The sequence below is a fragment of the Chiloscyllium plagiosum genome, chromosome 1 (genome assembly GCF_004010195.1).
Source record: "Chiloscyllium plagiosum isolate BGI_BamShark_2017 chromosome 1, ASM401019v2, whole genome shotgun sequence".
NCBI lineage: Eukaryota > Metazoa > Chordata > Chondrichthyes > Orectolobiformes > Hemiscylliidae > Chiloscyllium > Chiloscyllium plagiosum.
This window is the reverse complement of record NC_057710.1, coordinates 129574366-129590360: the sequence shown is the minus strand read 5'-3', so window position 1 is coordinate 129590360 and position 15995 is coordinate 129574366. Positions and strand designations below refer to the sequence as shown.

General features: G+C 40.1%; 1 protein-coding gene and 1 long non-coding RNA gene across 4 annotated transcripts in view; one reads left to right on the top strand and one right to left on the bottom strand.

Annotated features, from left to right (window-relative positions):
* Positions 1-7259: 7259 nt before the first annotated feature.
* LOC122553160 overlaps positions 7260-15995 on the bottom strand; it is a 57192-nt gene continuing 48456 nt past the window's right edge. For both annotated transcript variants that reach the window (XR_006312622.1, XR_006312621.1), the window contains 2 exons: positions 11600-11724; positions 7260-8966 (listed from right to left, as the gene is read on the bottom strand). This is a non-coding gene — a long non-coding RNA (uncharacterized LOC122553160). The remainder of the gene's footprint in view (positions 8967-11599; positions 11725-15995) is intronic.
* LOC122553132 (synaptopodin-2-like) overlaps positions 13781-15995 on the top strand; it is a 126828-nt gene continuing 124613 nt past the window's right edge. Inside the window, exon 1 of one of the 2 annotated variants that reach the window (XM_043696708.1) lies at positions 13781-14024. In XM_043696708.1, coding sequence (XP_043552643.1) covers positions 13920-14024 — 105 coding nt within the window. In that variant the 5' untranslated portion in view covers positions 13781-13919. The remainder of the gene's footprint in view (positions 14025-15995) is intronic. The other variant, XM_043696698.1, reaches the window with a different exon arrangement.

Sequence of the window (15995 nt, the reverse complement as noted above, 5' to 3'; positions counted from 1 at the left end):
CTGGTGAGACCACATCTGGAGTACTGTGTGCAGTTCTGGTCTCCAAGTTTGAGGAAAGACATTCTGGCTATTGAGAGATTACAGCGTAGGTTCGCGAGGTCAATTCCTGGAATGGCGGGACTACCTTACGCTGATAGATTGGAGCGACTGGGCTTGTATACCCTTGAGTTTATAAGACTGAGAGGGGATCTGATTGAGACATGTAAGATTATTAAAGGATTGGACACTCTGGCGGCAGGAAACATGTTTCCGCTGATGGGTGAGTGCCGAACCAGCTTAAAAATACGGGGTAGACCATTTAGGACAGAGATGGGGAGAAACTTCTTCACCCAGAGAGTGGTGGCTGTGTGGAATGCTCTGCCCCAGAGGGCAGTGGGGGCCCAGTCTCTGGATTCATTTAAGAAAGAGTTGGATAGAGCTCTCAAAGATAGTGGAATCAAGGGTTATGGAGATAAGACAGGAAGAGGATACTGATTAGGAATGATCAGCCATGATCATATTGAATGGCGGTGCAGGCTCGAAGGGCTGAATGGCCTACTCCTGCATCTATTGTCTATTGTCTAAGCCTTTTGTCATTTGTCCTCATATGACTTAATGTCATATTGTGTTTTGTGATGTTTCTGTGAAGCATTTTGGACATTGTAATTCATTAAATGTGCTACAAGTTGTTGTTAAAATCATAGGGCAGCACTGTGATAAGGACCTAGAGGCTATACTCCTTTGCACAAATGCTGAACTCCAGGAATCAAGTTCAAGTGTCTGAAAGTGTTATGTGTCTGTGGATGTGGGGAGGAAAGAGCCCAACATAAATTTAGTCCACAAATTTCCCACTGAGACCTCATGAAACTGATGAATGAGGTCGTGATCCTTTATCAAAGCCCAATCAGCATATTTAAAGAAAAAGGTGGCGTTCTTGTCACAAACAATTTTAAATTGTAGTTGGCAGATTAGGACAGACTTGGTGTGAGTAAGCACTTCACTATATTTTAACTCCCCCCACATATCCCATCCACATACTCAGCGGAAATAACCCTAATACACTCACAAAGACAAAATATTGCAGATGCTGGAAATGTAAAATATAAACAGAAAAGCTGGAAATACTCAACGGGTCTGGCAGCATCTGGAAGAGAGACATGACAACTCACTAATATTGATGACGTTTCAGTTGGAGGAATAACGTATGATTTTTCATTTAGGCACTTTACAGACTTCTCGACTGAACATTAAACTGAATAATGTAAGACCATGAACTCTGTACTCATTTTCATATTCTCCCCTCTGCCATCCCACCCCAAGTATCTGTATCCTGTTTTCCATGGTTTTCTCTTAGACCCTACTCTGAATCTATGATGTCTTCTCTCTGTAATTTTCTTCATGACATCTTTGATGTCCAAACTCATTTAACCTTTCCCTGACTTACTCTTCTGTTCCATTTGCCCCTCATCCTTTTTAACATCATAAATTCAGGACTTTTCCATTTGTCCTTAGTTCTGAAGTAGGGTCACATTGAATTTGAAATATTGAGTTGCATCTTATGTTTATTTTGGCTGAGAGCCAGTTAGGTCAGGACTTATGGAGGGTTTTTCACCATAAGACCTAGTGGGTTTTCTCACTATATCTGGTCAAATATGCCTCATTAACTATCTACCACACTCATACAGCGCCTCTCTCATCTGATTTGAACCTCATCCAATTAACTGCTGTTTCTGGAATGATCAGCCGCTTCTGGAATATCACAGACTTGACCAGCACTCCTGATGCTAGTGCCAGATTTAAAAGTGTATTGTGTATACGGACAAGAACTGAGAGTCTGGAGCTGCCTTGCACAGTTCTTGCCTTTTGTCCCAGACATGCCAGACAAGGAAAATTTGGCACCACATATTACAGACAGGAACCTGAAGATGCAGCTGGATGGGGTGATACACAGAAAGGATGCCCCCTTCCTCCAGGATCAGAGGAGGCCTCAACACCAAATCATGCCAACTTGGTCCAAGTTGGCCACCTAGTCACTGCTGTCTTAGCCATCAGGAGGAATACACAACAGTGTAGGAAGAAGGTTAATGAATTTCTCAACTCCACCAGTCTAGGTGCTACCATCTTCTCTCTGTTGCCTCACTCTATCTCTGCTACTGTAATCCAATTCCCACCAAGGCTCTTGACCAAAGTTTGGGAGAAGATTTGTAGCTAAGGTGCTCGTTGTTGTGGTTCTGTTGCAACATAAATTCCCAGCTCGGCGAACAGAAGGCTCTTGATCCACTACTTCTGCAACTACCTGCAACATCTTCTCTCACTTACTGTCATCCACTGCCAAATCTGAATGCCCTCTGCACTGACTGCATTCCAACTCTGGACACCTCCCCTCCTGGACCAAAAGTTATAACTGTACCATTTACTTTCCTCTTCTTTAATATTGGCCTCTCTCTCTCTCTCTCTTTTCTGGATGAAAAGAGATCATAGTAGAGCAAAAGGATTCATAAAGAGTGGTGAGCTGCACAATATTGGGTTCCTCATCCCTTATGTGGAAACCATACTGACTCTGATTGCCCAAAGCAGCTGACTAACCGTGTCCAAGTTCCTGGACTGATACTAAAAGTTGCTCTGACTTACTGTGCTGGGACTTGAAGAATGAAGGCCAGTGAATAATGAGATCTATGACATGTTTCCTGACTTCGTGTCTGTGCAGAATTGCACAGCAAAACAGGAATATCATGATCCTGCTCTCTGGCTGAGCAGGCAAAGTATAAAAAGGCAAGGAAAAGTAATGTGAAGCAGATTTGCTTTGAGTGCCTTGCGAGCAAGAGAACAAGCCAGAAATGCAGCTATATCCAGTTCATGAGCTGGGTGCCTATCCCTGACCATACAGTGTCCTTGCTGAAGCTTACAATAATAGGTGTAAGTATAGCCTGAGGTGCAGCACTGCAGTACAGAAGCATCTTGTAATTGGATCAGAGAAGTGTCGTAAAGGTTAAGAGAGATCAACAACACAGAAAAAGGTCTCTCGACCCAATCAAAAACAACCATGTGCATATTCTTATCCCATTGTTCAGCACTTGGTCCATAGCCTTCTATGCCTTGGCATCACAAGTGCACATCTAAATAATTAAATGTTTTGAGGGTTTCTACCTCTACCACACTTACAGGCAATGATTTCCAGATTCCCACTGTCTATTGGGTGAAAAAGTTTTCATCACATCCCTTCAAAACCTCCTGCCTCTGGCCTTAAATCTACACCCCCGGTCATTGATTGCTCCATCAAGGGAAAAGGTTTATTTATGTCCACCCTATCCACTTCACTTATAATTTTATACATCTCAATCAAATTTCCTTTCAATTTCCTCTGCTCTAAGGAAAACAATCCTAGTCTATGCAAAATGTCTTTTTAATTATAATTCTACAACACAGGAAACATCCTGATGAATCTCCTCTGCACACTCTTCAGTGCTATCCCTCCTATAATGTGATTTCCAGAGCTGAACACAACACTAGAGCTTGCAAAAATGACCCTGAACCTCTAGTTGCCTGCCACTTCCATACATTCCAGTGTTCCCTGGCCAACATATCTGTCTCAGCAAGGATCAGTACAAACTGGAAAAACAGTATCTCATTTTCCGTTTGGGAACCTTGCAGGACTTAATATTGAGTTCAACAATTTTAGAACCTTAACATCATGTTCCATGGCCTTTATCCACACCCCAGGCCCTGTCAACGCAGGGGGTGCAATTGGCCCAGCCAACCCATTTTCAGCTACTTATGGTCCCCATTCTCAGCTTCTCCATCTCCTAAGCACACTATTATCCATTCCCTGGTCTCCCTAACTGTCATTCTTTCTCTCTGGGTTCCATTTCTCCTTATCTTCGCATTCATTTCCTCCCTCCACCCATGTCTTCAGCATAAATACCTTTTCTGAGCTACCATCAGTTCTGAAGAAGGGTCACAGGATGCGAAATATTAACTGTGCTGTCTGTTCATAGATGGTGCTAAATCTCTCCAGCAATTTCTGTTTTCATTCCAAATTTCCAGTTTTATATTTTATTTATCACAATACTACTCTAGCTGCATCCTAAACAATGTTTTATAACAGTTCCAGGATAACCTCCCTGGTCTTAAACTCGATACCTCGGCTAATAAAGGTCAATATACCAAATGCCTGCTTTGCCACTTTATCTACCCCTTAATGGACTGGTGGACATTAATACCAAAGTCCCTCTGATTCTTGGCGCTTCCCAGGGTCCTGCCAATCATCATGTTTTGCCTTCTCTTGTTTAACCTGCCCATGTGCATCACCTCATATTTATCCAGATTGAATTCCATTTCTTAGAGGCTGGCATATATCAGATATCAATGTCTGTGGAAGTGCAGTGCATGTGGCTGGTGCTCGTTGAGCATGCACTGAGATTTTGTTGCCCAATGTTTAACATGGAGGCCCTTTGGTGCAAGCAGGGAGCTTAAGTCACTAGGTACCTGCTTTGACTGCCGTGTGAAGAATTCTTAGTATCAGACGTGTTTGGTACATTTGGAAAGGTAGGAAGCTGAATATTCATGAAATAAGCAGCATTTTTAAATAGAGACAGAAACTTGCCCCACTACTTGGCAAATGCATGAAAGGGTGCAATAGGTTAGTCTTGACAGCACAATAGACCTCACCAATGTTATCACACAATTCTACCACAAATCCTGCCACAGTCAACATTGCTCAGGCCCTCTAAGATTTTGCCAATTAAATCTGTTTCTATCTCTACAGATTTGGCCAAACCTCTTGAGTTCCTCCAGCAGTTTTATTATTTTAGATCTCCAGCATCTGTACTACATTACTTCTAGAAGATGAGAATATAATGTTCCTTTTAAGTCTGAGTTTGAATAGAGAAGTAAAGTCACAGGATTACTTACTTCACAGAAGGAAGCTTGTCAGTCCATCAGGTCCACTGCAGTTCCCTGCAGCACAATCCACTCAGTTACACAATCACAATCAATCAGGGACCTGAAGTATTACCTTAACATATTCCTTTTTAATTTTAGATTTCCAGCATTCACAGGATTAAAAGACTGACTGTATTTTCCCAAAATTTCATATTAACGTCCTAGAGTTTACCATTGACAAGAAATGGAACTGTCGCCACTATAGTTACAGCTGGTCCAAGAGCAGGCTGGAGGCTATGAATTCTGTGGTGAATTATTTACTTCCTGCCTCCCCAATGTCTGTCCACCATGTCTACATGACACAAGTCAGGAATAGTGCTCACAAGCAAAGCTTGGTTCCTGAAAGATTTAAAAAAAAAACTTTCTCAGCCCACTCCAGGGGTAGTGGGAGCAAACATTCATTTCCATTGTGCAATTGCAATTTGGATGAGAATGAAAGGTGGCCCAGGTAGCACTTCACAGAGTGAGTTGTAGGTTTGGCCTGTCAGTCCAGGTCACTCACTAAACCTTTATCTTTCTTTTTGCTTTGATAACCCTGACAACCCTATTTACTTTAATCCTCCCCATGTTCCCAACTCTTTACATCTCCCCACTTTACAATGAGCCCCATGTTTACAAAACTTCGCTATGCCAATCATTGCCACGCACTCTCCCACCTTTGAGCCACTGAGTTTTCATTAGTGGTGACTGTCAGTGGCCTCCTTCCTGCAGTAACACATGCCCCCCCATGCTGCATGGTCTCCTGCCTTCCTACATTGAGTTGCCCTCTCCCCCTCACAATAATTATCCCTTCTACATCTGCCGACAATTGTCTTCTCCAACTCCCCCAACACAGCAATGGATCCTGATAGCCCCACACCTTGATTGATCATAACCCATCCCTCTGACTGACTGGATTTGATCGTCCTGTTGATGACTGAGAAGATCTTGACTGATACCTGTACAACTTCCCAACCGATGCTGCTAATCCCTAGACTCAATCCACTGGACCTGCAGACTGACTGTGACCAACTCCCTAGACTAATGGGATGTGCACCCCTGATCCCAAATGCCCCAAGTGGCTGGCTAACACCGTATCCAAGCTCCAAGCTGACACTAGCCGATAGCTTTGACTTAGAGCAACTTACTCTCAACTCTGATCTCCAGTATCTACAGACCTCACTGTCTCCTTACTGCGTCTCCCCAACTAGACTGAGCATGACTCCCCTTAAACTTGGAGACACGACTATTTAGTTGAAGCACTTTCAGCGTGTTTGCTGTGTTAGCAGCTACCACATGCTGCAGCTGTGATGTTGACATATGACAATTCTGTACAGCAGCCTGACCATTGCTGTAAAACATGACAACGTGCCTGACTTGGTATCTCCACTGATAGTTGTACTATCATGACTTTCCTATGTGCCTCTAAGTTCTTAATGATGTGGCAATGCACAAAAAGACAAGGCAAGGCAGAAAATGCTATCGACATCCAAGTTTGTGCAAAGTAATTGAGAGCTAAGAAAGCAGGCCATGAGACGCACCCTACACCCATTCATGAGATGAGCACCTGTCCACGTGTACGAAGTGGCCTAGCAATAACATTGCAACATAAGAGGTCAGTGAGTTCTGGAGTGCAGTCAGAGAAGTGCCATTACAGTATGATGATATCATTGCTTTACCAATACCAACATCCATGTATGGAGACTATGGGTGGTTGCTGCTAAGAGATATTGGGGAATTTTGAATATGGTAATGACCCAAAAAAGATGACAGCAAGCTGTAGCAGTGAGATACTTGCTGATAATTCCATAGATATTTCTGCTATCTTGTTTCTCTATAGTATTATAAAAATAACATTTTGTGTAAAATGAGGTGATATTAGATTATAAGATGTTAATGCATGCAAATAATCCTATCGCCAGTTACTATTGAGATTCTCATTGAGCTATTAAAATGTATTGAGCACAATTCTGTGGCTGTGGTTTTTTTTAAAATCAATGTTGAGAATCTCACTTTTCCATTTTAGACATATTTTCCAACTGACTCACCATTGCCCACATCTTTCAGGGGCTGGGAAAATTCAGTCCTCACTATTGGTGCTAAAACACTTTGAAATCTTAACATTTTCTAAAAGACTATTATCTATACAGATGATAGCAAGATTTCTTACTAAGAATTTGAATTTTTTTTGCTGGAGTCTAATCCTACAACCATACAATTTAAAAATCATTCATGTTACAGGAAAATACAATATTGCGACACCTACTTTATTAAGAATAAATTTTGAAGGAAATAAATAAAATCAAAAATGAACTTTTGTAGAAAAGTATGTTTATGGCAAATTCCAGTATTTGATATTGATAATGTCAAAGTGAAATCTATATAAAAAATATGTACAGTGAAACCATCTGTTGTTGACCTCAAGACAATGTGGAAAGTGACTTGGGATCACCAGTTCTGGGAACTGGGTATGGTACAAGACTGAAGTAAGTACAGCAACACAGAAAAACCCTCACAGCTAATGACCAGATTCTTACCTGCATAGGAAAGAGGGTGAGCTCCACAAATCCATTTTCCATTTCAACCTGACTATTCGTTTCTCCAAGTTTTTCACTCACATACAGCCCTTTTGCACCAAATCCCCAGCATTTTCAGAGAGTTTAAACTGACAGTGAAGGCAACAAAGGATCACTTGGCCTACAGGAACATCATGTACGAATCTCCAGGCAAGGGTGGGGAGCATACCAATATGTTTCTTTGTCTAAGTCTGCATCAAGCTGTGCAAAGATCCTTTGTTAGCAAACACCAAATGCTGAGGATCTATCTATCTATTCCTGTTGTTTCAAAGGATGAGTCTGTTTGCGCTGCTGAGGAATGCTCCATGTCACGTCCCTCATGTAAAATACCTTTCCCCACAGATGTCCATCAATTTGATGTCGCATCTAATTTGCTTGATGCCCTGCTGATATGGATACAGTGGGTTCCTCGACACTTCATTTTGTGGGCAAATTGTCAAGGTCATTTGGCAGAATGCCTCATTTCCTGGACTTTCAAACAATCACGTGGACATAGCTTGGCTTCTTCCACAATCAGAACCTTCATGCACAATTGGTGTCTCAACGCCATTATACACTGCCTTCGAGGTAATTGAAATTGGGAAGAGACTGCTGCCTGCCTTATTTGCTCCTCTAATATTGACTTACTTCCCAAATTGACTGTCATCCAGCGGTAGACGGTATTTGAGGTGTCACTGGGAACAGATCCGAGAGTCCTGCTTTACAGAGCTGCTCATGATGAATTTCCTTCAGGAATGTCCCTTAAGTGCAAAGAGGGACTGGAAAAATATGAAGTGTTTCTTTTTGTTGAGGTTTGTCCCAAGCAGCTCCATAATCCAAAACACTAAAGGCCATTCCAAGAGAGACAAGCTGAGATAAACATCAACTGCTGCTGGAAGAGCTTCAATTCAAAGGCTAGTGTTACAGGAGCAAAGACTATGACAAGAAACATAACACAGCAGAACATTTCTGAAAGAAATCAGGCACAGAGGAACTTTTAGGGCACAATGGCCAAAAATCACAAAGACACACCAAAAGAATCTTGCACTTTTACTCAGCCCTACCTTTGTTATTTAATGTTAACAATATTTTGCCCTGCAATAAATAACATAAGACTTTGAAGCAAGCCAGGCCATTCTGCCCTTTGAGTCACTTGCTGGGCCATTCATTATTATCATGGCAATTTGATTATGATCTAACTCCACTTTCCTGTCTGCCCCCACAACCCTTGATATATTATACTCTGACTTTTACTTTCAGTTGATGGAAAGTCACTGGGAAGTCAAGATGCAGGTTGATCTTTGCAGATTACCCAGAATTTGGCCAGGTTTTGAGGACATGGTATTGATACAGATGGTCCAGTTAGGTTTCTGATCAAAGATGGTGCCAGGCTATTGAAAGAAAGGGTCCAGCGATAGTAATGCAGTTGAAAGTAACTGTAAGATGGTTACATTCTCCCTTGTTTAAATATTTTAAGATACGACTTGTTCCATACTGTAATGTCAATTTCATCTGGTAAAGGAGAAAAGAAAATTACCATTACCAATGAAGGGATGTGTCCAGTCAACAAATTGGCAGTTTTGATTGCAAGCTAAGATTCAGGAATTTAAGAGATTGAATCAGAGGCACTGTAATCTCAAACCAAGATTGAAAATCCAAAGCCCTAGTTGTAACACAAAATTTAATTATTGTTCCTGAGAGTAGAATTGGCATTTACTTGAGTAAATTTCAAGGATGATTGTTTAAAAAGAGCATATAATGTGCTGCAAAATTAGACACTTTCTAGGTTTTAACAGGCTGATTTATTTACTAGATATCAAAAATTCGAAGTTGTCAGATATTCAAATATGTTCAGATTTATAGATGTTCAAAGGAAACCCACAGTAGAACTATTTAAAACTGATAAGGCATACCCCTTTTCAAAATCAACATTAAGATTTGAGAGATTTCAAGTCTATGGGAACATTTACTTATTGCCAATTTCACATTTATCATTTTATAACACAATTGCCAAATGATTGTAAATAAAACAACTTGTATTTATATTCCCTTTTATGACATCAGGATATCTTATAAAGTTTTATAGTAGATGAAATACTTTGTGGAGTGCAGTAGCTGTTATAACATGGCGAAATGCAGCAAAAACCTACGTGCGGGCCCAGCAAGATCCCACAAGCAGCTCTGAGGTAATGAGCAGGAAATTGCAAATAATTCTGAGATTCCATCCATTTGTATTAGTGTTAGGATTAGCAAGCTTGTTAAACTGGAATCATTTAGTGTGTGAATACACCACATGACATCAATGAGCCATGCAAACCAGACAGATCCCATTATCTGATCTACACTGGGTCAGTAATTATGAACCTTAGTAACATGGGGTACTAGAGTTCACTTCATTCTCAGCAGCAAGTACATGTGTGGATATTAAATGACAGCAGGGTTAAGTTTAAATTTACCATTATTCAACTCCCCCAACTCACACCTGACATACATTCAGATGAGATAGCAGAATGCCAGATATCCTACTTCCCTCAGAGGAACAGGAGTGAGAACAAAAATAAAGACAATATTGGAGAAAGAATGAATAAAAGAACATCATCTCTGATGAATGGTCAAATATGTCACTTGTTCTGTTAAGAAATCTATCTTAAATTGTTATCTTTGGTCACTAATCATGACTTTTCAACTTGCTGCTCAGATTGCTAATGGTACTATAAGGTATCAAGGGTTCAATTGTTCTTTCTTCATCTAAAGCTTTGTAATATACAAAATATGCTTTTTAGAGATTAGAGGTTTTAATTTCTTTCACATAAAGTCTCTTCTGTGGAGCTGTTTTTAAAAACCCTTATTTCTTACTTTTTTAGGTTCACAGTCACAGAGATGTACAGCATGGAAACAGACCCTTCGGTCCAACCTGTCCATGCCGACCAGATATCCCAACCCCGTCTACTCCCACCTGCCAGCATCCAGCCCATATCCCTCCAAACCCTTCCTATTCATATATCCATCCAAATGCCTTTTAAATGTTGCAATTGTACCAGCCTCCACCACTTACTCTGGCAGCTCATTCCATACATGTATCACCCTCTGCATGAAAAAGTTGTCCCTTAGATCTCTTTTATATCTTTCTCCTCTCACTGTAAATCTATGCCCTCTAGTTCTGGACTCCTTGTACCCAAGGAAAACACTTTGCATATTTACCCTCATAATTTTGTAAACCTCTATAAAGGTCACCCCTCAGCCTCCGACACTCCAGGGAAAACAGCCCCAACCTGTTCAGCCTCTCCCTGTAGTTCAGATCCTCCAACCCTGGCACCATCCTTGTAAATCTTTTCTGAACCCTTTCAAGTTTCACAACATCTTTCTGATAGGAAAGAGACCAGAATTGCATGCAATATTCCAACAGTGGCCTAACCAATGTCCTGTACAGCCGCAACATGACCTCCTAACTCATGTACTCAATACTCTGACCAATAAAGGAAAGCATACCAAATGCTTTCTTCACTATCCTATCTACCTACGACTCCACTTTCAAAGGAACTATGAACCTGCACTCCGAGGTCTCTTTGTTCAGCAACACTCCATAGGACCTTACCATTAAGTGTATAAATCCTGCTAAGATTTGCTTTCCCAAAATGCAGCACCTCGCATTTATCTGAATTAAACTCCAACTGCCACTTCTCAGCCCATTGGCTCATCTGGGTCAAGATCCTGTTGTAATCTGAAGTAACCCTCTTTGCTGTCCACTACACCTCCAATTTTGGTGTCATCTGCAAACTTACTAATTGTAACTCTTATGCTCGCATCCAAATTATTTATGTAAATGACAAAAAGTAAAAGGACCCTGCACCGATCCTTGTGACACTCCATTGGTCACAGGCCTCCAGTCTGAAAAACAACCCTCCACCACCACCCTCTGTCTTCTACCTTTGAGCCAGTTCTGTATCCAAATGGATAGTTCTCCCTGTATTCCGTAAGATCTAACCTTGCTAACCAGTCTCCCATGGGGAACCTTGTCGAATGCCTTACTGAAGCCCTCCTCAATCCTCTGTTACTTATTTTACTTTATTTTTTGCAATTAATATATTTCCTCTTTATGCTGATGTGGAGAAGGTATTGGTCTCGGTCTAAATAACCTCTCCCACTTTGGTTTCTCTGTCGTAGTATTCTCTGTTTTGTGGAAAGTATCTTCAGCCCAATCAGTCGGAGTTGTGGTTGTTGGTATTACTCTATCACAAGGTTCAGTGAAGAGTCTTCCAGGTCTTCATTCCTGCGAAATTAATTCACAAAAAAAAAGTGTTTTCACCTTTCACTCTCTGAAGCAATATAATAGGATTTGACATTGTCCATGATTATTATTTGAATCAATTTTGAGGAATAATGAGTTTCTCAACAATGTTTTCATAATGGGGAGGTGATGGCTACTGGTATTCTCATTGGGCTATTAATCCTAGACCCAGATAATGTTTAGGGGACCTGGGTTTGAATCCCACCATGGCAGATGGTGAAGTTTGAATAAAAAAAAACTGGAATTAAGAGTCTAAAAATCAATTGTTGGGGGTCTCCCATATGGTTCACTAATATCCTTGAGGGAAGGAAACAGCTATCTTTACCCTGGTCCGGCCCATACTGGACTCCAGACCCACAGCAATCTGGTTGACTCTTAACTGCCTTTGGGCAATTAGGGATGGCAACTAGCCTAGCCAGTGATATTCGCATCCCACAAATGATTTTTTTAAAAAAATTACTTTTAACTTTCTTGTCCTCTAGCAATGACACACCCTGGACTATTTCCCATACAGGTTGTTTTGTTATAATGTGCGTTTTGTCAGTGCAAATTCGTTTGACGAATTGGGAACACTGTTTCTAAATCGCAAACTTTTAAAACTTGTGTTGGCTGTAAAGCAATTACATCGTAAACACTAAGCGCTATTTCTAAAGCGCAATTTTCTATAGTGCAAGAATGTAACCATTGCATAATAGAACAACTAACTGTCCCTAGAATTCGATCATTGCTGATTCGCTGTCCATGTTTTGTACTAACCTGATTTCCTAAATACAAAAATGGATGAGACAATGAGTCAGTTTGGCAAGTGAGTGCTCTTGGACAGAATTGAACAATGAATGCCTGCTAATTTCACTTTTCCATTTTGGCTTGACCTTTCAGAAAGTAGTTTGTAAATCCTGACATTTCTTTGTTTCCATCTTTTCTAACCTAATTAACGTTCCTAGCCATTCGTTCTCATACAACCATTACTTTGTACTAATTTTGAGTCTTTGATTATAAAAATGCGAATTTACATGTTAGTATTTTGCCAAGAAGCCACAGAACTCCAGCATTTTCTGTCAGTGCTTTATTTACATCAGTCACTTTCAATCATATGATCTTTTGCCTTTTCTTCCCATCTCCTCGCCTGATCGTGTTCGCTGTACAGGAAAAGCATAAATTTTCCTAGTGCCACCCACCCTCAAGTACATGAAGCATATTCATTGAAAAACCATAGAGAATTGCGAGGTATCCGGTTATTTGACTGAGAGGGCACCAGGTCTGGGCTGACATTCTTAACTAATGCAAAATATGCTTGCTTTCCAGCATGAATCATTCAATCGTAATCAGCAGCAGGCTAACTTGGTGAATTTTTCTGCTCTTTAGCCTAAAGGGTCTGAAATTGATTGTAATGTCCCTGATGCTGCTAAGAACACATCAGAAACCTTCCACATTTTACCAGAACTAAACTACAAATTGCATTGTAGTGTTTACAGTAGGGATAGGGGCTTTGATTTGACTTTCATAAAAGATCAAACCTCACCTAGATTTAACTCACCTGACATTCTCAAACAACAACAGTCCTAACCAATCTCTCTCAATATAGTTTTAGCAGCTGGACACGGTTTTCAGATTGCTGCAGATTACGAAAATAGTACCCAGCTCTCTTTTTTTCCCCTCACTGTACAATCTTCATACGTATATTTTAAATATCGCGGAAGTTCCCTGCTATCTCTTTGCTATAAGATTTTCTGGATACTTTTCCAAACAGTTTCAGCTGAACTGATTTTTTGTATTTTTAAGAGGTGGGAGGAGTTTATTTTTGAATGGGCAGGGCTGCCTGTCTTCTGTTTTGGAATAGCAAACTGTTTTCAGTTTGGAAATAGTAACTGCTTGCTTTTTTTTTAACCTTACATTTCCTCCTCTTGTTTATCTTGAGCTGGTCACTGATTTGTTGCAGTGTGTCTCTTGTGTGCTCAGCTTTCTGGATAACTTTCTTTTGATGGGGCTGAGCTGCAGCCTCTGACGTACATTGTACTGTGGTGCTGTAAGTGGCTGGTAACTGTGCTGAGTGACTGCCTTTTCTCAGACAAACTGAGCTGTATCTACAAACTAGAAAGCAGTTTCACTCTGACCTAAGCTCCATCTTAGAAGTTCACCAGTTCCAGAGAGAGGAAGCTCTATACAAATTCACATCCATGGGCATTGGGGATTACATCTGTGTCACAATCAGTGGTGGAGCACCCTGGGGATTCAGACTGCAAGGTGGCAAGGAGCACAAGCAGCCATTACAGATTTCAAAGGTAAGCAGAATAATTTAACTGAGGGGTACAAAATATTCACCAAAGGCAGAACATTCCAAAATAACCTCCTGAAATGCCTTTAACATAGTTGCAGAAATTAGATAACGACTTTGAGATTATCATCTGCATTTCTTAAACTCTGTGGGCTTCACAGAATTACATGTTGTACTTTTGGAACTCTCTTACAAATGTTGAACTGTGACACTTTTCCAGCACATTCTATGATAATCTGATCTTCAATCCTGTACTGTACATGAAATAATCAATTTCAAAATTCTACCGATAAGGCGACTGATCATAAAAGTCTGATAGTGACTATGGTAATCGTCTTATTTCACTTCAAAAAGAATTTTCCTACATTGAAACAATGAAAGTAGATTACTTCAGAAAACTAACTATAAAATGAAAATAGTATTATCAGCTAAAATCTTAAAATAACTTCCTGTTACATCTGTTTGTAGAACAGATTATCATCTGTGGGCTGTCCTTTTTTTTGCTGTAGGTGAATTAATGTGGAGTCTTAAATTGGGCAATTGCAAAGATCTGTTTTTGATTAAACCATACAGTTAAGAAGCATGAAAGGTATTATCAAACATTAAATGACCGCACACAATTCAATTTCAGAAGAAAATGCCTGCATTGAAGAGGGCTGATAAGTACTTATGTTCATTAATCTATATTTAAGTTTTTGTTTCATAGTAAAGTTTCAGTTAAAAAGTGACAGCAGAAAGCTGTGCAAAACTTATTCTGCCCTAAAATCTAATGCATCACAGATGGTCAAAATAATGACTGTTCATAGCAGATTGGATTTAATACTTGAAAAATTATTTACTGATAAATAATATCTTACTGTTTTACCTTGCTAATCATTTTGTACTATCCTATTTATGCACTGCCTGAATAGTTCCAGTGATGTAAACCTTCTCGGTTGCTGCCTGTCTTAAAGTCCGTTACTTGGAAGATAAAATCATAAGAATTAATGGCCCAGCATGATGATCCGTGCTGTTAAATATGTTTTACTCTTATTTTGTGTTGATTAAAATATAGTGAAATGCTTTGCACTTGCAATCTGTTAATAAAGAATTTGAAATTCTCATATTTCTAATACTTAGTTTGAATTAATATTACAGTTCAAGAAGAAACAGTCTTTTATTTTAATTTTGCAGCTTATACATGTTATTTTAAATTTATCATGAACAGTATTATTTTTCAATGCCAGTGTGGTAAGATATCAATGTCTACTTTTATAAAGAAATCTGGTTAAATAGACCAACCAGTAATGAAAAATGTTGGCAATACTTACCAAACTAACTATCGAGAAAATGGGAAAGAACAACTGTTCACAAAGTCTGACACCTAGTGAATCTTTTGAATCGTTGCAACTTTCAAAATCCCACATGTCTGGTCTCTATAATTGTTTAACAAGAACTTCATGCGGGCCCAGCAGATTTTACTATTCCTCAAAACAACTCTTATTGTACAAGTTACAAAACTGAAAGAAAAATAGATGAAAGATGCAGGCTTCACATTCACCACCTTCATTAGAATGCATCTGATGCACTATTTGTATTTCTTTGTAACTAGGAGAAAGTGAGGACTGCAGTGAAAAATGTGTTGCTGGAAAAGCGCAGCAGGTCAGGCAGCATCCAAGGAGCAGGAGAAGGGCTTATGCCCGAAACATCGATTCTCCTGCTCCTTGGATGCTGCCTAAGACCATAAGACATAGGAGTGGAAGTAAGGCCATTCGGCCCATTGAGTCCACTACGCCATTCAATCATGGCTGATGGGCATTTCAAATCCACTTACCTGCATTCTCCCCGTAGCCCTTAATTCCTTGTGACGTCAAGAATTTATCAATCTCTGCCTTGAAGACATTTAGCGTCCCGGCCTCCACTGCACTCTGCGGCAATGAATTCCACAGGCCCACCACTCTCTGGCTGAAGAAATGTCTCCGCATTTCTGTTCTGAATT